The 24,951-nt window shown below is 43.8% G+C and overlaps 1 protein-coding gene across 1 annotated transcript in view; it reads right to left on the reverse strand.

Annotated features, from left to right (window-relative positions):
- The window catches only part of SHISA9 (shisa family member 9), a 228,328-nt gene that overhangs the window by 12,014 nt on the left and 191,363 nt on the right, over positions 1-24,951 (reverse strand). Inside the window, exon 3 of the mRNA XM_083711680.1 lies at positions 13,652-13,807. Coding sequence (XP_083567806.1) covers positions 13,652-13,807 — 156 coding nt within the window. The remainder of the gene's footprint in view (positions 1-13,651; positions 13,808-24,951) is intronic.

Genomic DNA, 24,951 nt, shown 5'->3' on the forward strand with positions numbered 1-24,951 from the left:
ATGACCTATCTCCCTCGACTATTAGCCAGTCCTTTGACGTCACCCATTGGCTTTGCAGTCAGGACAGTGGAAAGTGTGCTGATTTCATTCTAAGACATTAGAAACAATACATAAAGCCAAGTAGAGCCCTTGCTTAGTGGAGGTCCCAACACAGACCTTAAGAGACAGGAAGAGTGAGAGGAGATAACTTGACCATCAGGACTTTGGTAATGTTGCTAAGGAGAAGATTTCCCAGCAACTCCAAAGGCTGTAAAAGATCTGCTTTCCCATGTTTTCTGCTACATACTTATCAAACACATAAAGCCTGTTAAAGTGTTTGCTTGTTTGCCAGCCAGATTCCCAAAGAACACCTTGCCCCCTTAGCACGGTTTAAGGATGGGAAAATGAGAAATTTGCCTCTCCCACCCCAGACCTCTAGAGCGTTATGAGAAACTGTACCTATAGCATTGCCCACATGGATGTCACTGAATCCCTGCAGTTGGTGGATCTGGGGAGGGTCCCTAGCTGAGTTGGAGAGCACATGCTTTCCATGCTTAAGGTCTCAGGTTCAGTCCGTGAAAAAGACATGGTTTGACAGATCTGAACAGCCATCTCCTGTGAGAATTCTCAACCAAATTCTCTGGTGTAATATAAAGTGGTTCCTACCTCATCCCAGGATCCTGAAGCTGAGGCTCCAATACTTTGGCCACCTCATAAGAAGAGAAGACTCCCTGGAAAAGACCCTGATGTTGGGAAAGATGGAGGGCAGAAGGAGAAGGGGACGACAGAGGATGACATGGTTGGACAGTGTTCTTGAAGCTACCAGCATGAGTTTGACAAAACTGCAGGAGGCAGTGGAAGACAGGAGTGCCTGGCATGCTCTGGTCCATGGGGTCGCAAAGAGTCGGACACGAGTAAACGACTAAACAACAACAACAACAACCTCATCCCATGATGGCTGGGTCAGAACTTTAAGTGACTCCTCTCTCTCTCTCTCTCTCTCTCTCTCTCTCTCTCTCTCTCTCTCTTTCTCTCCACTACTCCAGGCATTATAAACATCACAGCTTGAGCTCCTCTTTCCCCAATTTCATTTTTTCTTTGCTGCACATGAATTGATTTCAAAGCTGCCTCAATACAGTGGATGCCTGAGTTTACCTGGGGATGAATGTACAGCTGAAAGGCAACCGTCACTGCATGCCTCCAAACCCCATTTTCAACTGGTAATGCCGTGTGCAGCTGTGACGTGTCAACCTCAAAAGACAATGGTGTTCAAAGCTAGCCTTGCCAATCCAATTTTCCACCTTTTTTCTTAAAAAAAAGGTTTTGGGGTTTTTTGTTCTTTTTTTAAGGCATCTATCTCAAACACAAACAGCAAAAAAGCACACTGTCAAAACCCATCAAAGCTGCCAATATCCCTACATGGCACATATTTTATGCTTTCCAAATTGTCATTGTCACCAGGGTGGGGATGGGGGGGGAGAGAACTCAACTGACAATGGCTGAACATTCACTGATTGTAAGAGAATTGTCAAGGCTTATGCCGGCACATTTACAGTAATACTATGTGTATATCCCCAGGCACCAGGGCAGCGTGCTTCTACAATGTGCTTGGGAGCAACATTGGAGCTGGTGGAAACAGCAACAAAGACAGACTATAGGTTTATTTGGACCTGTAAGTCTCCCCCTTTTTGAAATAAAGGGAAAAGAAGAGGGGTGCATCTATCAAGAAGGGAGTGAGTTCGAGAAACTCCCACCCCCCTCATTTGGGCATCATTAGAATGGAAGTGGATCCGGGATGCGGTTGGCGCTATGGGTTAAACCACAGAGCCTAGGACTTGCCGATCAGAAGGTCGGTGGTTTGAATCCCTGCAACGGGGTGAGCTCCCGTTGCTCGGTCCCAGCTCCTGCCAACCTAGCCGTTCGAAAGCACGTCAAAGTGCAAGTAGATAAATAGGTACCGCTCTGGCGGGAAGGTAAACGCGTTTCCGTGTGCTGCTCTGGTTCACCAGAAGCGGCTTAGTCATGCTGGCCACATGACCCGGAAGTTGTACGCTGGCTCACTCGGCCAATAAAGCGAGATGAGCGCTGCAACCCCAGAGTCGGCCACGACTGGACCTAATGGTCAGGGGTCCCTTTACCTTTAGTTTGCTAGAATGGAGGTGGCGGGCCTATCATTTGATAGAGAAATGGAGAAACTCGTGGCATTGAATGCTGCAAGGTGAGAAATGATGCTGTGGATTTGGGTAGCCAAGCGATGTATGCTATGTGGCCTGCCCATCACACTTATTCCAGGCTATTCTGTTGCGCTTGAGGATGCTCTCCGATTGCTGTTGCAGAAGTAAGAGTAAATGGTTGTCAGTAGGGTTGGGCTAAACACTGTGAGATACCGATGGATCCTGCTCTTATGATTCACTGCTCCCTGCAGGAGGCAAGAGACACCTGAGCTAGCGGAGCTAACAGGGCCTACAGGAATTGAGAGAAGCATGGGCTGCTTCACGGTTTTTCCCACATTGAGATTTTTGCATAGCACACACACACAGAGCATGATTTGCAATATGTTGCCAGGTCAAAAATTATGAAACCAATATCACGATGCAGACTTCAAACTGGCTCTGGATTGATTGGTCAGTGTGAAAAGCTCCCTGCCCCAGCACCAATGGGGTGGTTTTTTTGCGGGTGGTGGTGGTGAATAGATGTGAAAGAGTGAAAAGGCTTTTACTTTCCACCCTCCCCCCAAAAAACATTGCCATGAAAATAAGCATTGTGAAGATGCACCTAGACTTTGCTCTCATTAGTGATGTGACGAATCATCAAAACAGTCTGCACCAGGTAGCTGAGCTTGGATGCAATAAACTATGGTTGAGTCAAAATGACTTACCATTTTCTCAGAGCATTTTCTATAGTGTCAAAATGTAAAGGACCGCCGCCCCCCCCCCATTCTGACACTCCTTGTGAAGATGTTTCCCAGTTTACATTGTCCACTCTCATTCATTCTTTCTCAAATGAGTTCATTTGCCCTCAAGTGATCTCACCCCATAGTGGTGGTGTTCTGTTCACCACACGATCTCTCACCCACTGGGAAAGTAGGTCGTGTAATTTGGATTCAGACCGTCTCTCTCATTGTTGTAAACCACTTTGAGGTCTACGGGTGAAGGGCAATATACAAATGTAGTAAATGATAGTAGTAATAATTTACCATCAGTAACTGTGAAACCTGAATGACACACAAAGTTGTGATACACTGTCCCATTCACAATTTAATCCTTGATTGACTCACATAACTAATCCAGAAGTGGTATCTTCATTTTCATTTGATTTTGCAACAGTGGTGTCATCCCGTTGCCAAATCTGATTGGTTGCACAGTGTTGTGACAGCATCCTAGGTATTACATGATCCCTGATTGGTTGGAATTGCATAGCTAACTAATCCAGAAAGGTGAAAGAAACTTTAATGAGGATGGTGTCACTCAATGAGAGAGTGGAATTTTGCTTCTTCTTCCATGAAATATTTATATCACTCTCCCTCCTAATTCACTATTTTAGCAATAAAAGAAAAGGAAGTAAAATAGAACATATTTGGTGGAACCCAACAATAAACCCAAGACATCACAAGCTAACTGGTACCTCTCCTATGACGCCTGTAGCATCGTTGGGACCAGCATGCAATTATTTCTCAGCATTTCAGAAACGAGGTATGCACTTTACCTCTCACCATTAAAATGGTGAAGATGGGAAGTGTCTAGATTGGTGGCTTAAGGAAAGGCTTAAGGATAATGAATCCAGGGAGATCCTAAAATCTTTCAAAGGCGTTTGATGCTTCAGTATATTAGTGTAACCAAATTAGCTTGATCCTACGTTGATCCTGGCGATTATCTCCTTGTTTGCTGCAGTCATCTGAATTCCTTGAGAGGTATCACATCAACATGTCTCCCTCTCCCCTCTAGTATGGACTGATATGCCTGTACTATCCCAGCCTTGTCAATCATTCAGTCATTAGGAACCCCGAGGAACTGACTTTTTCTTTTTCTTTTTTTTAAGAAAAGGGTTTTACTAGCGCTGTGCTGTTTTTATTATCTGCATGTTAATAGATTTGCTTTTTTATATTGTATTAGAGTTTAATTGCTATTTAAATAATTTACTTAAAAAAACCTATTATCTTTTATATGTTTTTAGCGTTTTGTATTTTATCTGTGTTGTTTTAATTTGTGGAAGCCACCTTGAATCCTGGTGTGGGAAATGCATACGCACGCACGCACACACACACACACACACACCTGTACACAGGGTGTGAGAGGAGGGCTCCCCAGCCATGCCACAGATTAAATTTCCTGCAGCCATGCCTCCTGCCAGCACTGATTGGACAGCGGGGTCCCGCACAACACCAGTGACATGGCCCAAACAACAACGAGGGGGCATCAATCTCCATTCCCCGCCAAACCACTGCAGGGGGGCCAATGCCTGGCCGCAACACCACCCACCAGAAAAGGTGATCAGACTTCCCAGAGTTGCTTGGAAAGACAGATTCACTGTTAAACCACTCTAGACACTGTAGCTCTGTGAGGGGAATAAGGGTCTCCTCATAACTCTCAGAACCCGTAACAAACTATGTTTCCCAGGATTCCTTGGGAGAAGCCCTGACAGTTTAAAGTGGTATGCTGCTGCTTTAAATGTATAGTGCAGATGGGCCTTTAATAAGTACTATTTTATATTTCTATCAGCATTCAGTTCTCCATATAACACCACAGGACTTGTTTCCCTTACTATATGTTCTTTTTTTGTTTCTGCAGAAGTGGAACTCTCTCCTTCTGACTGAAAAGCCTGTTGTCTCAGTGACAGCCGACGTCGTCTTAATGGATCTCGTCGGCAGCACAAGGACAGTTCCTTAATGTGCAGTTTTGTCACATCAGTGTGGAAATTTCACTAAGTGCTAAATATGTGGTTTCAGGTTCCTATTCTGCAGGCGACAAAAAAGGTCCATTGAAATCATCGTGCCCATTGTGTGCGAGCTTTTCTTCTCCTTAAAAGTGGCGACAGCTGAAAAGCCTAAATGGTGAAAAATAGTGGGTTTTGTCTTCCTGTGGGAATGGGAACAAGGTCGCAGGCGTTCCAGGTCACAGTAAACATAGGTTTGGGTCAGATGGCAATAGCAAAAACCTCCTAGGAGGCTTAGCTTGGTGAGAGTCAAGTACAGTCATACCTCATGTTACATTTGCTTCATGTTACATTCTTTCAGGTTATGTCACGCAGCAACCCGGAAATACCGGAAAGGGTTACTTCCGGGTTTTGCCGCTTGCGCATGCGCAGAAATGCTAAATTGCTGTTCGCGCATGCGCACAAGCGCCAAATCGTGCCGCACACCTGCACAGATACAGCGCTTCAGGTTGCGCTCTTTTCATGTTGCAAACAGGCCTCCAGAACGGATCCCATTCGCAACCAGAGGTACCACTTTATACACTTCCAGAGTTAATGTTAAATAAATTACTTCTGGTAAATGAGCCACCATAGCAGCTAGAGGGCCATGAAAGCTTGTGTCCCAGGGCAAGTCTGGACCCAACCCCCTCAACTCCTCTTGTTTCTCCCTCCTTGCATAATTCTGGATACTTCGCAAAACCATTTTGCCCCTTAATATCACTGGAACCTTCCAAGGGAAAGATGCTGGGATGTTCTTGGACTGAATGTTCTTGAGGGCTGAAATAAATTTCCAAATCTCTGCAAATGAGGGCTCTTGTACTATGTTCCTTGGATCTGTTGGGTCCCAGAGCTCATTTCACACGACATTTCAGTCAACACTGCTCTGAAGCAAAAAATGTCAGGTGATGTTCTCCACACAAAAACCCTCCCCAATATTAGCTGTGCGATAAAATCAGCTATGGAATGTTTTTTTCTAGATTGTAAGAGAGCAATACAGAGAAGTTGTACACTTTATTCTGAACATAAAGCATAAGTTTCCTTGCTGTCAAACTAAGAGCTTTTTTCTTCTTGACACAGAGTACTCTCTGTACTGAATATATTACTTTTAATACTCACGGTAGCTTTTCCTTCCTCCCTAAGAGGAAGGAAAAGTAGTTTGCCGATTTGACTACCAAAGAAGAACTGATCGAATACTTTGCCTTAAAAAACCCCCAAAACCGTGCAAGATACATTTACACCTAGGGATGGACGACTCAATCTGTTCCCATCTTGGGTCAGTTTTGCATGTGTTCATTCATATGTCTGTTCCTTCCACATTATTCTGCCACTTCATTTTCAAAATCAGTATGAAAACTGAAACTAAATCCTGAAAAGACAGAAGTGTTATGTGTCCTGACTTTCTCAAGCCCAGGAGGTGGGGAGATGGTCTGTCCTGAGCAGGCCCATGACTTGGTGGTGCTCCTGGACTCAACACTGTCGCAGGAGTCTGAAAGCCCTAAACGGCCTCAGACTTGTACCTGAAGGAGTGTTTCCACCCCCATCATTCAGTCCAAGGCTTTTTTCTGGTGGTTCTCTCACTGAAAAAAGTAAAATTACAGGGAGCCAGGTAGAGGGTCTTCTTGGCAGTGGCGTCCACCCTGTGAAATACCCTCCCAGCAAATGCCAAGGAAGTAAAGAACTACACAACTTTTAGAAGACATATGAAGGCAGCACTGTATAAGGAAGTTTTTAATGTTTGATGTTTGATTATGTTTTATATGTATTGGCAGCCACCCAGAGTGGCTGGGGCAACCCAGTCAGAAGAGCTGGGTATAAATAAAATAGTAATAGCAACAACAGCAACAACAACAACAATGTGGAGGACACCCAGTGACTAGGAGTCCATTTTTCCAGCTCTAGCTGGCTGGCAAGTTACAGCCCCTTTTGGGCAGAAATGACCACTTTATTCCATGTTCTGGTAATGTCTCCGTTAACAAATACTAATAAAAAAAGCACCAAGCTTCTCGAAATAACAACCACTCATTTCTCCTGCCCACAAAAAAAAACCATACTCAGATTTGTTTGGAGGTGTGGCTTTGAAGAAGACAGCTCTGAGCATGCTCAGAACAGCTTCTGGGTCTACCCAAATGATAGATCAGTTAATGCTAAATGCCTTACCCGGACTGAGATAATGATAACAGGAGGGAAAGGAAAACTACACAAGCAGGACAAATAGTAGCTCTGTTAAAACAAAACAAAAAATTGTGTTTTTTTCTCTGCCTGGTGGCAAATGAGTGGGACCTCCTAGCCAAAGAAATACTTTTGGATTGAGATTGGCTGAGTGATGCAGAGGGATGATTGGCCAGAGAATAGGAGATTGTTGTATCCAGAACTGTCTTTACGTTAAAATGGATTTTGGAAGCATTTGTGGGACAGAAAAGAGTATACCACTAATACACACACACACACACACGGCATTTCATTTGATAGGGTTGAGCCCTTTTTGTCCTAATGGACCAGCCTCCAGTGCTTAGAAATCCTGATGGGCGCCATGTTTGCATCTTTTGCATAAATTGACCAATGTCTCATACACCTAGACCTGTGCACAATGAAGGACATTTGTGGATTTAGCCAATAGAACTCAAACTCAGCCAGAGATGGGTTACTCACTCCTCTTGAGAGTGTCTCTCCCATTGTATCTGTTCTGCTAACATCTTTCTGTCATGTAAGTAAAGGTGGTTGTCAGATCAGCTAGCCACAAGTCTGACAAACAGATTATCTTTAACCTTTAAATCTTCTTTAAGTTTAAACCTGTCACTCAACCTCTTGGGTTATCCATATTCATGTCTTTAAGATGCATTCCTGAGACATCTTTGCTCAGGATGAGCCATTAAAACTTTGAAGATCCTCCAAATCCATTTCTAATTCCATTTTCCTTTCCTCTGATTTGTAAAGTTCTTTATTATTAGTAGTGTAAAGTAAACGTTGCATTTGAGTCTGAGTAGGGGGTACAGAAGTAATTCCCTGCTTGCTCTGAAATGTGTTGAGCCTTAAGTTATGCTTATGCCATACATTTAAAGCACTTTGATACCACTTTAAAGAGCCGTTGCTTTCATCAAAGAATTCTGGGAGCTGTAGTTAGTTAAGGAGCAGTAGTTAGTAGTTAGTTGAGAGCAGTTAGGAGACCCCTGTTCTTTTCCCAGAGCTATACAGAACTAGAGTGGTTTAACAGTCATTTCCTCTTCACAAGGACTCTGCATGAACCCAGTCCTTGATGGATCATCTTCCCCCACCAGGAACTAAGACTGCCTCTCCCAGAAGTGATCCTATGTGGAACATTACTGCCATGTAGACTTAGAGTGCCCAAGTCCCAATGGGATTCTGGGATTTCTTGGGGGATCTGTTTCATTTCCATGACAGGAAAAAATCATTCCATACTGGGGGGTTTTCAGGCCACCCAGAAGAAATCTTTAATTAAGTTGCCCACATTGGAAATTATGTTGATGTCTAGAACTTGGGGATATCAAATGAAGATGAATGTTGGAAGCTTCAGTGCAGACAAGAGAAAGTCTGTTTTCATATACTTGTAGGAGCAAATGCCAAACTTTAACTAGGCACTGGATGAAGATGTACCTTTTTTGTCTATCCTGAAGCTTCCAGTAACTATTGGTTAATCAAGACATGCTCACAGCCCCTTTCCTTAACACCAGTGTTTAATAACTGTTTGCAAAGCTTTACTCTATTTGCAAACTTGTCTTTCTGCTCCTTTCACAATCACTGACAATTGATAGTAAATGGGGGGATGGGACAGTAAGTCTGGCTGTGCTTGCCAAATTCTTTAGGACAGCTTGACAAGCAAAAAAGTGAGATGGATGAAGTGCAGTAATTCTAAGTGTGCCATAACGTGGCATAGAATCTGTTTTGATGAGGGCAGTTCCTCCAAGTGGGCTGTAGCTCAGTGGTACAGCATCTACCTTGCATTCAGAAGCTCCTGGGTTCAATCCCCAGCATCAGAATGTCCCCTGTCTGAAACCCTGGAGAGCTGCTCAAAGTTTGTGGAGGCAATACTGAGCTAGGCAGGCCAAAGTTCTAACTTGGTACAAGGCAGCTTTCTGTGTTCCTGTGGAGAGGCCCACAACTGACCTTTGCAATATAACAGCTAAGATCAATCTAGTTCTTGTGTTGTTGTTGTTTAGTCATTTAGTCGTGTCCGACTCTTCGTGACCCCATGGACGCACGCCAGGCATGTCTTCCACTGCCTCCCACAGTTTGGTCAAACTCATGCTGGTAGCTTCGAGAACACTATCCAACCATCTCGTCCTCTGTCGTCCCCTTCTCCTTCTGCCCTCCATCTTTCCCAACATCAGGGTCTTTTCCAGGGAGTCTTCTCTTCTCATGAGGTGGCCAAAGTATTGGAGCCTCAGCTTCACGATCTGTCCTTCCAGTGGGCACTCAGGGCTGATTTCCTTAAGAATGGAGAGGTTTGATCTTCTTGCTGTCCATGGGACTCTCAAGAGTCTCCTCCAGCACCATAATTCAAAAGCATCAATTCTTCGGCAATCAGCCTTCTTTATGGTCCAGCTCTCACTTCCATACATCACGACTGGGAAAACCATAGCTTTTACTATACGGACCTTTGTTGGCAAGGTGATGTCTCTGCTTTTTAAGATGCTGTCTAGTTCTTGTAGAATCATATAATTGTCAAGTTGGAAGGGATCTCAAGGGCCATCTGGTCCAACTTCTTGCAATGCAGGAATCACAGCTGAAGAATCCTGGACAGAGGGCCATCCAACCTCTGTTTAAGAACCTCCAAGGAAGGGGAGTCTACCACCTTCTGAGGGAGTCCATTCCACTATTGGACAGCTCTAACCATCAGAAAGTTCCCCCTAGTGTTTAGTTGGAATCTCCTTTCTTATAATTGGGATCAGCAATGTGAGATCAGGTGGCTGGGCTAGCTGGGTCTTTGGCCTGATCCATCAGAGCTCTTGTTATGCTCTGATAGCGGTGGATGTTTCCTTTCTGCTTCTCGCTTGGGTGGGAGAGATCCATGGCCCAGGGTGGTGAATCAAAGGGAAAACACCTAGCCGAGCATTATGTGTAAACCTGAAGATACCTGAAGATACATGAAATCATTAAATGTATCATCTCCTGGATGTGACAAACGATGCATTAATCTGTACTTTGCAGCCTGCTTTTTCGGCATTAAACCTGGAGAGATATCCCTAAGGCTAAGACTCCCTTGATCTATTTTCCCTCCTCCTACAGGCGTTTCTGGAAGCTGAAAGTTCAATATTTTACTGCTGTCTGACACAGAGATTTGGAGGAGGGAAGGGGGAAAAGTACCACTCTTCTATTAGGTTTGCAGTCCCTGGCTGAGTATTTTCAAGGAAACGTAAGTCTCTTTTTACAAGTCTAGCAGCGTTGATGGAAACACGGTCAGAATATATTAGCCCTGTGCTGCTTCGACTTCCCCATTTTTCAAAACAACATCAGACAGCATTATCTGTCCTGGAGCCATGCTTGGATATTTCCTTTTTATTTACAAGAAAAGAGCACTGTTTCTTGGGGGTGTCTTGTCTTCCATTCCATTATTTCCACTGCTCACTCTGTGTATACACACATCTTAGCCAAACTTCCACAGGCAAGAAGCAAGTAGCTTGCCTGGAATTCAGGACCATATTCCAGGAGAAATATCGAGAGGAAAAAGAACTGCAGCAACGTTGCTGTACTTCTTACAGATATGCATCTGCCTCCCCCAAATTCACAAAGCAAATTTATATTAAATCTGCATCTTCTAATGCCCATTGATAGAGCACTGCATTAGTTTCTGGTCTTCCTCCTTTTCCTTGACCCTCTTGAAAGCTCTTTTGGTTTGTGAGCTGTTTTCATGATTTGGCCAATCAAGGGTTGTATAGCCAGCATATTATAGTACCATGTAGCAGGTTGGTGGAACTTTCTTTCATATGTGGTGGACTTGTAATAGGGTTGTATCCAGGGTGAAAATCTGAACACAAATGTTGTTGATTGCCATTTCTGATCTATTTGGAACTATTATTTATGAAAAACAGCACTGCCCACATGCCTTGCCATACATCTGGATTTTCCCAGTCATCTTGCCAATTTTTGCCTGAACACTGCTTTCAACCACAGTATTCTGGGTATTCTGGACCTACGGCAACCCTAACTTGTAAGAAAGTGAGGGTTTGGGGGACGTGACATACGACAAGATAAAAAAGATGTTTAAAGTGATTATACCAAAACAACCGGAAGCCTTTCTCTTAGGGATTATTGGGACAGAAGTTCCAAAAAAGACGATTAAGTCATTTATGTAAATAAGAACAGCAGCCAGGATTCTCTACACACAAAAATGGAGGGAAGAAGTAGTTCCCTCCAAAGAAGAATGGATAAGTGAGGTTGTGGACTATGCAGAACTGGCAAAGTTAACAGCCAAAACAAGAGAATCTAACGATGATTGCTTTGTGGAAGAAAGGAAGTCCTTTTCGATTTAAGTAAATATTATAGTATGATGAACTCGCAAGCAGGACTTGAGATATGAGCAACAGAAGGAATTAGAGGGATGTGTTGGTATAAGAGATAGGAGGTATTGTGCAGCAGAGGGGGAGAAATTAAAACACCATGGAAAATGGGGTGGGAAGTCGGAAAAAGACAAATTTATTATGTATTGAAGTATATATGTTAAATTTTTGAAAATTTTCTAAAATTTATTAAAACAAAAGCTATTATAGTATCACAAAAACCATCATATTTCCTTAGATGGTGACATCACAAAACTGTATCAACAGAGTCAAAAGTATTACTGCTCTTCCTCTGAATGGCAGAAGATTTGCCATACTCCAATTTGCAGACCCTCAAACTATCGTCCAAACTATAGGAAAAACTTTTTTTCTGAGATCACCTTCTCCCCCACCTCATTTAAGGTCAGGGTTACTCTAATGGCTGCAAGTAAAGGTTGACCTGTTTATGCAATCCAAATGCTGAACTAATTCCACAGAGTCCCTGAGATAGTCCTCTTTCTTGCCAGCTGTGATGAACAAGTTCAGGTACGTTACCTCTGCTCTTGTCATTGGCGCATGAGTGAGCAGTGACCATTTAAGCATGGGAGTAAAAAAACATGCTTGATGAATCGAAAAAGAGAGAGAATAATTTATGCAGAAAAACCACTTTCAGCACTTTTCTACATGAATAATAAAGTGCTGGAGAAATCCCCCAAGAGACCAGTAATAAGGAAAAGTCTGAAAGCAGAGTTTGGGCACATGTGTCTGAAAACTTTCCCTTAACACTATTGGCCAAAGTAGCCTTTCTAGGAGAAATATACTAGGGCTGTGCACATTGACTCTGTGTGTACCACAAATTATGAGCCAGGGTGGTGGAGAGGGAACCAGGGGGCGTAGTGGTTACAGTTGTTGGGCCAGGACCTGGGAGACCAGGGATCAAATCCTCACTTGGCCATGATGCTCATGGGTGACCTTTGGCCAGCCACTGCCTCTCTGCCTAACCTATCTCACAGGGTTGTTGTGAGGATTAAATGTGGAGGGAGAGAACCATGGACATCACCTTGAGCTCAATGGAGTAAAGGTGGCATATAAAAGCAACACAGTAGTACCTCGGGATACTTACGCTTCAGGTTACATACACTTCAGGTTACAGACGCTTTAGGTTACAGACTCCGCTAACCCAGAATAGTACCTCGGGTTAAGAACTTTGCTTCAAGGATGAGAACAGAAATCGTGCTCCGGCGGTGCAGCGGCAGAGGGAGGCCCCATTAGCTAAAGTGGTGCTCAGGTTAAGAACAGTTTCAGTTTAAGAATGGACCTCTGGAATGAATTAAGTACTTAATTTTATTTTCAGTCCTAAAAAAAGCTTGGTCGGCTCTCACTTCATCAAATCTGTCCCTCTTTGAAAAAAGTTTGGGCACCCCTGCACTCGAGCAACAAGACTTTGACCCCTGCTCCTCCTCCTCTTGCACCCTCCATGCTGCCCAAATCAGCTTTGGGGGGTCATGAGAAGCCTCCGAACAGCACACAGAGGGAGGAGAAGGAAGAACATTCCATTTGGTAAACGTAAATGTTGGCACTGATGGAACAATCGTAATAGTGCAACATTGAAATCCATCCAAAGTCTTCAAAGTAGGCTAACTTTTACTTAATGTACACCTAAGCTAGTCATGGTGGTTCATTTCAATAGGCCTACTCTGAGCAAACATTAGCTGAATACATTGTTTACCCAATGCATTGAATACCCATTGTTTTTGAGCTATGAAACCAAGAGGTTAAATGCTGGGCTTTGCTGTACACAGCTTAAAGCTTGGTATATTATTTAAAATTTAAAGAGACAGGGGATTATCAAAGTGAGACTATGGAAAACAAAGATCCCCCCCCTCCTAATATTGATGAAATAGTTGGACTTGTGCAAAATAGCTTTGCTAGATTTCTTTTAAAAAATACACGAGGGAGAGCTTAATGAAACCGAAATAGGAAAATGTGAGAAATGGTATTTTATGTATGTGAAATATGACACGATGTATTTATAATAATTTTGTGTGAGTGATAGAAAGAATGAGGTGATTTACCATAATAATTTTGAATATATGAAAACCTTTGTACATTATTTTATATGAAAAAGCGGGCTCGCTGCTTTTACAAAAGCCAAGAAATCTTTTCACCCCATTTAGCTGTGTGAAATATTAAATGGACATTGGGGCATTCAGCCTGCTGGCACAGCAAAATTAACAAAGGAGGGGAATTCAATATTCTTTGCTTACCTACTGCTTTTAGGGATGCATACTTGTTAAGCTCCTTCCCTGGCGGCTGCTGTTCATACGGATTTGTGATCTGTCCCATGCTTGGGAAGGAGTGCGGATGTGTCAGCTGTGGAAGAAGAGGTGATGTTGGCACCACGTTGTTCATCTGTGTTGCATCTGTATAAGAGAAGTAAGAGGAAGATCATCTCACCAAAAACCAATCAGACCTCTAAGGTTCAACATCAGGGAAATGTCCTGCCTGTAAGGCAATCTCAGGGGTAGGCAATAGTGTCCTCCAGGTGTGGTGGAATACAATTCCCATGAACCCCAAGCAGGGGATAATGGGAGCAGTAGTCTAGGGTCACCTAAAGGACACGGTATTACATACCGTATTTTTCACTCTATAAGATGCACCAGACCACAAGATGCACCTAGTTTTTGGAAGAGGAAAACAAGAAAAAAAAAATTCTGAATATCAGAAGCCAGAACAGCAAGAGGGATCACTGCGCAGTGAAAGCAGCAATCCCTCTTGCTGTTCTGACTTCTGGGATAGCTGCCCAGCCTGCATTCGCTCCATAACGTGCACACACATTTCCCCTTACTTTTTAGGAGGGAAAAAGTGAGTCTTATAGAACAAAAAATACGGTAATTAGGGTTGAGTGAACCTGTCAACGTCACTTTCTCACTTCTCCACATCAGTTTGTGATATTTGCATTGCAGGGAGTTGGACTAGATGATAATAATAATAATATAATAATAATTTAATATTTATACCCTACCTATCTGGCTGGGTTTCCCCAGCCACTCTGGGTGGCTTCCAACCAAATATTAAAAACAATACAGCATCAGACATTAAAAACTTCCCTAAACAGGGCCACCTTCAGTAGTCTTTTAAAAGTAAAATAGTTGTTTATTGCCTTGACATCTGCTGGGAGGGCGTTCCACAGGGCAGGCGCCACTACTGAGAAGGCCTCTGCCTGGTTCCCTGTAACTTGGTTTCTCGCAGTGAGGGAACTGCCAGAAGGCTCTCAGTGCTGGACCTCAGTGAATGAGCTGAATGATGGGGGTGGAGACGCTCCTTCAGGTATACAGGACCGAGGCCGTTTAGGGCTTTAAAGATCAGCACCAACACTTTGAATTGTGCTCGGAAATGTACTGGGAGTCAATGAAGATTTTTCAGATGACCCTCATGGTCTCTTCCAACTCTACAATCTATAATTCTATATTCTTCATGAAAATTCACCAGCATCTTATTGTGAATTTCTCCTAATATACACACATTTTTTTTTGAAAGCAAATTTTCCTAAAGTGCATACCTTGCAAAGCAGTTCTCCCAGATACAATGCATTTTTTGTGTGCTGTTTTCACCTGCATATGCATTTTAACCCTTGTGAATGTATTTTTGTACACGTTACTTGAATGAAGAATTGTGTTACAAATTGGAGAAATGTGAATTTTAAAAGATTCCTGTGTTCCGGTTTGCATATTATTTCACACAGTGTGAATTAAGGAAGTTTGTATTTACATGAAAACCAAAGTAGATTTCCTCCGTTCCCATCTATATGCATATGCATTCTCACTGGGTTAGAACACCCACCCCCCTGCTGTTAGGAAGGCTGTGGAGCTGAGGTCACATGGGCCCCGCACAGGTTTTGAATATGAATTGCAGAAAGGGAAACCTTTGATGCTGACTGCTGTTTGGGGGCATCTTTATAGGTAAAGAAGTCAATGGCGTAGCGTGGGTTGTCAGCACCCGGGGCAAGGCAAGTAATTTGCGTTCCCTAACCCGTGGATTTGCGCCCCCTAACCCATGGATTTGCGCACCCTAACCCTAACCCCCAGATGTTGCACCCGCTGCGTCCGGCCCCCCCTGCACCCCCCACGCTACGCCACTGAAAGAAGTAACACCCTAGAAAAAGCATTGCTATTTTACTAATAAGATGAAAATACTGTGTGGGTGTTACTGTCTGTCTGTCTGTCTATCATCTATCATCTATCTATCTATCTATCTATCTATCTATCTATCTATCTATCTATATCTATCTATCTATCTATCTATCTATCTATCTATCTATCTATCATCTATCTATCTATATCTATCTCTATCTATCTATCTATCTATCTATCTATCTATCTATCTATCTAACTGGCCATCAAGGCAGCTTGCTATTCTTTTCTAAAAATGGTATAAAAATAACTCACTAAAACTAACTTCAACACAACTTAGTGCCCTTCCACACCAAAAACAAGAGAGAGCAGCTAAAAAATAGTAAAATGGGTCATCTTATTTGACATTAGAGGCCCAGAAGAATAGGATGGTTCTAACCAGAAACATAGTAAGTTTTATGAATGTGGCTGCATGCACGTGGACACACACACACACACACACACACACACACACACACACACAAATTCATTAGAGTAATACTCATCAGAATACATTAGATAAACTATTCGAATACACTTTTAAAAGAAAAACTGTTTTTCCCATGGCTTCATTTTTATTTTTAAGCCCAGTATGCTTCATTTTTGAAGAACAATTTGAAACCAAGTCTCCTACATGAATTGGCAAGACTCTACTGGGTCCAGCCCAAGGTTTATAGCTGCTCTAACACTGCACATCTATTGATTTCTACTCAGAAGTAAGTGCCATTCAACTGAATGGGGCTGACTCCCAGGTAAATAGTTTGTGGATGGTAGCCATCTGAAAGCAGCCCTGTTTAGGGAAGTTTTTAATGACTGATGTTTTAATGTATTTTAAATCTTTTGTTGGAAGCCGCCCAGAGTAGCTGGGGAAACCCAGCCAGATGGGCAGGGTATAAATAATAAATTACTACCACCACCACCACTACTACTAAGTCATCCCAGGGGCCATAGAATACAGTAGGTTCCTTCTCTGGCAATGGAGAGGAAGATTCTTCTTCCATTGCTGCAATATAAGTGGACTCTTAATTGCATATTGTTGGACCCAAGAGGCATCATTCAGGTGTTGAACTTCTAGGCTGTCTCTAATTGCCTCATACCCCTGGAATTTTGGCAGCCTAAGTAGTTGAGTAGTTGAGTTGGCCTCATATAACACCCACAGTATAGCAGTTGCTTGCTCCTCTATTGCCCTATCATTGAGTTCCTTTCAGCTCAAAAAGAGGATGGGGAAACAGCCACAATACCTTTAATGTGCCTTGTTTCCTCTTTCCTTATATTTCAACATTAGGGCACTCCCGTTGCCTTTTAATGCTGTCGCTCAACAAAGTGGCTGAGAACCATCTATCACTTGTAACAGCCATGGCATGGCTAGCTCCAATCTAAATCACAGCACAAATCACACAGCAGTGCCTGTTTTCTGCTTACTCCCTACAGAGGAGCCAGAAAGCTGAACTCGTGTGGCAGGCTAGTTAACTCCCCACAACATCAAATTCAGGGTTAGAATGTTCAAGTCCAAGTGGGAGCAATCTTATTCATGCAGAGTGAATTGTTCCCTTCCCGGGAATCTGGTGGTGGCCTCAATGGCTCTGCAAAGGAAGCCAGGATTTTGAGGGACTCTTACCACATGGTTTTCTGCAAATGGCTAATGGAGCAGAGTAGATCAGCAGGAGCACCCAGGGGAAAATATAAAAAAAACGCCCACCCTGCCAATACCAAAGGAAATCGCTTGAAAGTCTGAATGCCAATCTCAATTGATAGGGAAAGCAATTCTGAAGAGTGGATGGAGAAATTAGGTGAAATTTCAGGGGGTGGGGGCTTATAATAGATGTCTTGAAGATGGACCTGAAATTCAGGAGAGTGAAATTTTAGAACCCTAGGTGTCATCTCTTGGGTATCACCTGAATGTCACAAAATCTGTCTTGCATCTGTATCTTTGGTAAGGAGCCTGATCTCTCTTGTAGCTGCTCTATGCCTTTTCAATCCAACTCGTTATTTAGAACCAGTGGCATGCGGTCAGTGGACTAGGGGGACCAGGCTAGTCCCCTAAATGTTCCCGGTAAATTAGAGTATGAAAGTATTAAAGCCTAATGCCTCCTTCCCAAAAGCTGGGAAGCTTCTGCCTGGGCTAGGGAGGTTGGCGTGATGCTCCAACAGGGTCCAAGAGCCCTCCTGCCACCTTCCCAAAGCCCGCCTGACAAGCATGATGCTCCTTCTGCCCAGCTTAGGGAAGGAGAGGCATGATGCTCACCTGTGGGATGTCCAGCAAGCCTCTTGCTACACTTTTATGTTCTTATGCTATTGTTATAGGTCTTGGGTACTGGGGTTTGCGGGTGCAAGTCATACATAATTATTAGAACTAGTACAAGTTAGAATCAATCAAGGTTTGATTAAACTGTGCCAAACACAGAAATTCCTGGGTTCCGCTTATGCTAAGGAGCCAGAGGGCTAGCTGAGTGTAAGTCATTAAGGAGCAAAACAGAGTAATGGCCCATCAAGGGAACCATCAAGAGAGAGTGAAGACTGCCAGATAAGGAGAGGTGGGGCTCCTCTTCCAGCTGTGAGCTAGTGGGCAGAGACCACAGAGGATTTAAATGACAAGCAAACAGGAGGAAAATATCGGTTTTGCAAGTGGTTTGGCAAGCAGAGGGGGTGGGGGGTGGGCAGAACACCATGTCAGCTGAGGAAGACAGGCTAGAACAAAGAGACAGAGAGACGATGGTGGATTTCTCTGTCTTTAGATCTAAGCCTGCTAAGCCTATGGAAGAAGCAAGAGCCCCTCTTGAAATGTGATGTGTGTAAATAAAACCGTCTGTTATAAAGTCCCCACAGTCTCTGCTGTGCCTCATTGTCCCAAAAGGGGACACAGACCTTGATAAGCGCAACTGCTAAGCTGTGGAGATTGGGGTGGCATGCAACATTATGTTCTTATTAATTTTTTAGGGCAAGTTACTGACCTTGACATCTAGAGGCTGACTAGCAGCCAAGGAGTTAAAGAAGTGAAATCTCCAGTTGGAGAATGTATGCCTCTTGTATCTCACAAAGATCCACTGCATTGTTTAAACTGATTTTTAATCATGTTTTTCTTTTTCTTTTTTAGTATCATTTGTTTATTGAATTCATATCCCACCGTCCCTTCCAAAGGAGTCACATCCTCAATATATATAAAAAATTATAAAACAGTTAAAACATCTAAAAAGAGTTTCAGTTATTCCCCCCCCCCAAAATCAACGCCCAGTTTCAGTTAAAAACATCGTCTCATCCAGTGATATCAGGGTTATATTTGTTGTAACCTGCCCTGAGATACCTATGGTAGGGTTATCAGATGTCTCCGGTTTCCGGGGACAGTCCCTGAATTTGCAAATCTGTCCCCGGACAAATTCCATCCCCAGAATGTCCCCAGATATGCAAATGTTTCCCTGGGAAATGTGGCAGCAGCAGCCTCAGCAGTGTCTTATGTGCAACACATCATATGGAGACTTCTGGCGAGGAAAAATGGTGGGTGCCATGGCAGTGAGCAGCTCCTGAAGCCAGCCAGAGCCAACTGTGCTACCAGGCTAGCTCCAGGCTGCTGACTACTGCTGCCACCGCCACGGCCGAAGGGGAACCAGGGATGTCCAGCGCTAAAGATCTCCTGCCCCCTTCCCCCTTTGTTTTGACTAATTGGGGGAGGCTTGGAAGTTGTGGTCGGCCGGCCGTTGCCCACTTTTTCAAAAGCTCTGCGCGTTTATGTTTCACAAGGTGTGAAAGAAGGGCTTTGCACCTTGCCTGGCAGAGAAACTGTGTGCCTTGCACCCCTCCTGGGCAACGCCCGCCCACCCGCGTCTCCTGAGCCTCCCCCGCTCAGTCAAAACAAAGGGGAAAGGGGGCAGGAGGTCGGGGAAGGCTCAGGAGTTATGGGCGGGCAGTGCGCCGTTGCCCAGTTTTTAAAAAAACTCTGCGCATTTATGTTTCACAGGGTGCGAAAGAAGGGCTTTGCACCTTTATACAATATGCATGTATACTTGAGCCCAGGGTTTTTTGCCTCACCATCCCCACAACTGACTCTCTGTTGCTACTCAGCTTCAAATAACAACAACAACAACAACAACAAAAGTGTCCCTGGATTCATTGAAAAAAATCTGGTAACCATACCCTATGGGGAAGGGTATGAAATCCTATAATGACAAATGTTGGCAGCAGATTTGGGGGACCCTCTCTCTTGATGGCACTACCTCCTCAGTGCTGTAGGCGATTTGCTTGTCTTGGATCTCTGGGAACAACCCAGACCACTACCCAGGGGAAGAGGGCATGGCCAGGGCTGAAACCACATTGGGGGGTAGGTGTTCTCCCCTCCAGTGGGCCCACAGCACCCCCCCTTCTGCCTGCTGCTAAGCTTATCACAAAGAAGAGAGCATGGATATGCAGAGAAAAGTCTCTCTCTCTCTCTCTCTCTCTCTCTCTCTCTCTCTCTCTCTCATATAACAACTAGAACTTCCGACAACCAACGAAGCTGCATGTTGGAAGATGCAGGACAGACAAAACAAAGTTCTTCTTCATGCACCACATAGTTGAACCATGGAACCTGCTCCCACAGGAGGCAAAGAAGGCCACCGATTTTGATAGGCTTAGAAGAAGATCAGACAAATTCATGGAGGATAATGGCTACCAGCCACAATCTCTGTCCAGCCACCTCTGCTGTCAGGGGCAATATTCCCCTGAATGCCAGATGCTGGGAATCACAAATGGGGAGAATAATGTTGCCCTCAGTCCCTGCTTGACAGCTTCCCGTAGGCATTTGATTGGCCACTATGAGAGCCAGATGCTGGATTACAGGGCCATTGGCTTGATCCAGTAGGGCTCTCTTCTGATGTTCAAGTCTGCATGAAACTCGCTGGGTGACCTTCCCTCCTCAGCCTACTCTACCTCACAGGGTTGTTGTTGGGATTAAATGAGGTGGGATGGTAGGGGAACTGTGTAGACCACCTTGAGCTCCTAGGAGAAAAAGTTGGGATATAAATGCAGATAAATAATGAAGAAATGAATGTTCAAAGCTCTTGGAGGTAGCTGCACCTTGCGGCAAGGACTTCCACGAGCAGAGAAGAAATTTAAAACAGAGCAGAACTAATGCTCAGCGAGCATTGAAAGAGTCTTCTAATATGGCAGGTGAAATCATACATAATTGAAAAGTAAAAAAGGGGGGGAGGAACGAGGAGAAAAGATCTTTCTCTCGCTGACACTTTGCTCTTCACACTGGAGATATTCTCTCTCTCCCCCCTCACCACACCTCAGATAAGAGATAAGCTCAAGGGTGAGCTTTGTTACCATTTCGACCGCAGCAGCCCTTCTTTTTACCCATCAGCCTTCAGCCTCAAAGGCAGTCAAGATGCTGCGGGTGTCTCAACCTGATGTTATTTTAAGAACCTATTTCTCTGGAGCTTCCGCAGTGATCGATAAGGACTGTATCTAGACGGGGATGTCTTGTCGTGATGATGACCCACTTCTATTTTGGGTTGCGAGGGAGGCCTTCTGATGAAGTGAGACTATTTCACTAGCAAAAGGACGCGAGGGCAGGGGGGAAACCCATACCTTTCAGCATATGGAAACGAGAGTGGCAGAAAAATTAATGGAGTGTGAAACGTTTTCTATTATTATTTGTAGGTGCCCCCAGTGTCGGATAGGGATGCTGATGCTGTAGCAGGGACAGGGAACTTATTTTCAGTCCAAGAACAATAAGAACTTGATCTTTGAGCATGGCAGTACCTACTCTTCGGAACTCCCTGCCTGTTGATATCAGGCCGGTTCCTTCACTGTACTGTTCTGCACCTGCTAAAAACATTTTTGTTTAGACAAGCCTATCCAGATATTTAGCATGTTGATGTGTGTTTTGATCTACTGCTTTTGTTTTACTGTTGATTTGCATTTTTCAATGCTTTAAATTATTGTTGTTATTTGTTTTCATTGATTTTACTGTTTTAGCTTTTAGCAAGCCACTTCGAGGTTGTTGGGTTTTATAGTAGTAGTAGTAGTAGTAGTAGTAGTAGTAGTAGTAGTAGTAATTTATTTATGCCCCACCTGACTTGGTTGCCTCAGCCACTCTGGGTGGCTTCCAACATATATAAAAATATAATAAAAGATTAAACATTAAAAAGCTTTTTACAACCAAGTGTTGTAAAATTTAATGAAATAAATAGATAATAAGCCGCGTTCCCACATGACGGTGGTGAGTAGGACTGGATGCAAAAGTGGGCATAACCAAAGATGAAAGTGGGCAGAGTTAAGGATGAGACTCTGACCTTTGTACCATAGGTTGCATTCGAGCCACACTTAAGCCAGAGGTGTCTACGCACCCACCCACACTCCATCATCCATTCACAATTAAATGATCACAATTCACAATGACCACACTTCAAACACACATTTCAGCTACTCATAATAACTCAAGGAAGGCATGGAACAGAAGCTGAGAAGGGATGGTGGTCACCTAAGGAGAGTCCTGAGAACCAGACACAGAGGTTCTACATATTGTCTTCATCTAGTAGTCACTAGTAGGCCAGTGGGAGACATTGACAGTAGCCAGAATGGGCCAGAAGGACACTGGAGGATAGATTCCCTACTGAGGGCATCCTTGGCAAAGGACAAAGCATAAAGGCTATCAAATATTCATACAGACAACTCAAGGTCTGACTAGTGATCCACTAGCCGTGGCACCACAACTAAGAAGGCCCTGCCTCATACGCATGCCAATCTAATGGACCTTAAATGATGGAGCCTCAGCAAGGGGCCCCTCTGAAGCCCATCTTAGAGCTCAGTTTGGTTCATATAAGTGCAGGTGAGTCTTCAAAAAGACCTGCATTGTTACCTTCCAAAGTCCAGCCCTGAAAAGACTATTCGGTCAGTCTACATGATGACCTGGATTACCTGACAGAAGTATCCTGGACAATCTCTCTCCCTGGCACTTCCTTCAAATGCCCATGAGCATCTCTACAAAGCTACCTAAGCCATTCATGTATCAAGCCTGCACGTGGGGTTCCCCCCCTCCTTTAAGTCGCTTTGGGATTTGCAAATATTTTCGATCAGCCACTTCATTTCACAAATCCTCTCCAACATTAGTCACACACTCCTTTGCTGCTGGCAGGGATTTGCCTGCTTTCAGCAAAGCGTTTGTGTTTTCCACCATGCGGAGGTGATTTGTAATGCAAAAGTCAACAGGAACACGGGAAAACATAGAGCAGAGGGCAGGAAACAAACCCAAGAAAGGGGAGATTGAGTGGGAAAACATCACAAGCTCTGAGCTACAGCTCGAGACTCAAACAACAGTCCTGTATCTTCTTCAATGTTGTTGTCTGCTCTAAACAGCCCTTCCTCCCATATGAGCCCAGGGCAGTTTACAGGGATTATGTACAGCCTCTTCCATCAAAGACTTTTGCATTACAAACCTGTGCCACACATGTCAGCAATTCCCACAGTAATAGGGCATCACTGTGTTAAATCTCAACTAGGAATGGGTCCCCTCATTCAGCAGCAGTGACATGGTTTTCAGGGAAATTGAAATGCAGAATGTGGACAAAACACTCCTGTCCCCAGAGTTTCTAATTGTTTGCCATGTTTTACAGTGCTCAGGTCATAGCATACCAAGTAAACACAAACACATACACAATGCATGTTCATTTCTAGGCAGTGTTCACCTTTGCTCAATATGCACACAGATTTAGAATGAGCTACAGAAACACATATAATTTTAAAAATCTAAGCAGAAGCAAAGCATTTTGCTGTGGCAAAAATAGGTTACCAATAAATTTAATAATACTAATAATTAACAATACTAATACAGTGGTACCTCGGGCTACAGACGCTTCAGGTTACGGACTCCGCTAACCCAGAAATAGTACCTTGGGTTAAGAACATTAGCTAAAGTGGTGCTTCAGGTTAAGAACAGTTTCAGGTTAAGAATGGACCTCCGGAACGAATTAAGTACTTAACCCAAGGTACCACTGTAATTAGTGCTGTTTTTATAGAAAAAGAGGTGCTGGAACTCACCATGAACACCTCCCTTGCTCTCTTATAATGGCAACAGTGCCTAGCTGAAAGGTGCAGGGACTGAGTTCTGGCAAGTTTTGGCTGAAAAAAGTGCCCTGCTAATAATTATTGTGATTACTTTGTAGTCTACTGCATCTGGAAGGCCATGGAGGGTTAAAAATGGGATCGGGGGAAAGCTGTTTCTCCAGATGCTGTTGGATTCCAATTCCCCCATCCCCAATGGTAAGGGATGATGAGGGCTAGTTCATGAGTCCCGTGAAGATGTCTTGGCAGGGTTGGTCAGAAGGGAAGGAAGAATGGGCTGACTCAGTAGGGGAGATAGCCACCATTTTTCAGTCTCACGCAGTGGGCAGTCTTGTGCCAATATGAGCTGCCTGGGACACTGCCTTCAAGCACAAATTAAAGGAGCAAATATCTACTGCGTACAATGTTTTTACATGAACCAAAACAACCTGCAGAACCTTTCGTTCTTCAAATAGGAGGAAATCTACCCAGAAGGCAGATAAATGTGAACCAAATGTGAACCAAATTGCCAATTAGGAAATCACCCAGGCCTGGCAAAACCCAATCATCTAATGGATGTATTCTGCCGCTCAGTGATAAGGGCTTTAAAGACCCATTCACCTCTTCCCCCAGCTAGCCTGTTTTGCATTCCTTATTATTTTCATGGCGGTATGAATGCCCTTTGCAGAATTGCTCCTTTGACAACTAAACAGAGGCACAAAGGGCAGTTTTGCAATTTTTAAATGTATGCTTCTGTCCCGTGGCTAGAGGCTGAGTAGAGGACCTGACCTTTTGGATGATAAATGGAGAAAATCAGACACATAGATTAGTAATAATGTTGTCGGGGATGTATTCATTTAAAAGCATAGCCTCTTTTTGCATGACATTATTGGTTCTTGTCAAAGCATGGGATTTCCACATTCACACTGGGGCAGTAAAAAATCCTGTATTTTGCACTGCCTGCCCCTGTGCTTGCAAAGTTTGAGTGCTGTTTACAATCTGTGTTGCTCAATCCCCTATAAAACAGTGTGGAATCAGAGTGTCACCCATGCAACTAAAGGACGAGAAGCAATGGTCAAAACTCTCATCTCTCACCTTCCTATCCATATTGGTAAGTAAGAAACTAAGATACAGTGGTACCTCAGGTTACATACGCTTCAGGTTACATACGCTTTCAGGTTACAGGCTCCACTAATCCAGAAATAGTGCTTCAGGTTAAGAACTTTGCTTCAGGATGAGAACAGAAATCGGGCTCCGGTGGCGCGGCAGCAGCAGGAGGCCCCATTCGCTAAAGTGGTGCTTCAGGTTAAGAACAGTTTCAGGTTAAGATCGGACCTCCGGAACGAATTAAGTACTTAATCAGAGGTACCACTGTATAC

This window comes from Podarcis gaigeae (genome assembly GCF_964106915.1).
Source record: "Podarcis gaigeae genome assembly, chromosome: 14".
Taxonomy (NCBI): domain Eukaryota; kingdom Metazoa; phylum Chordata; class Lepidosauria; order Squamata; family Lacertidae; genus Podarcis; species Podarcis gaigeae.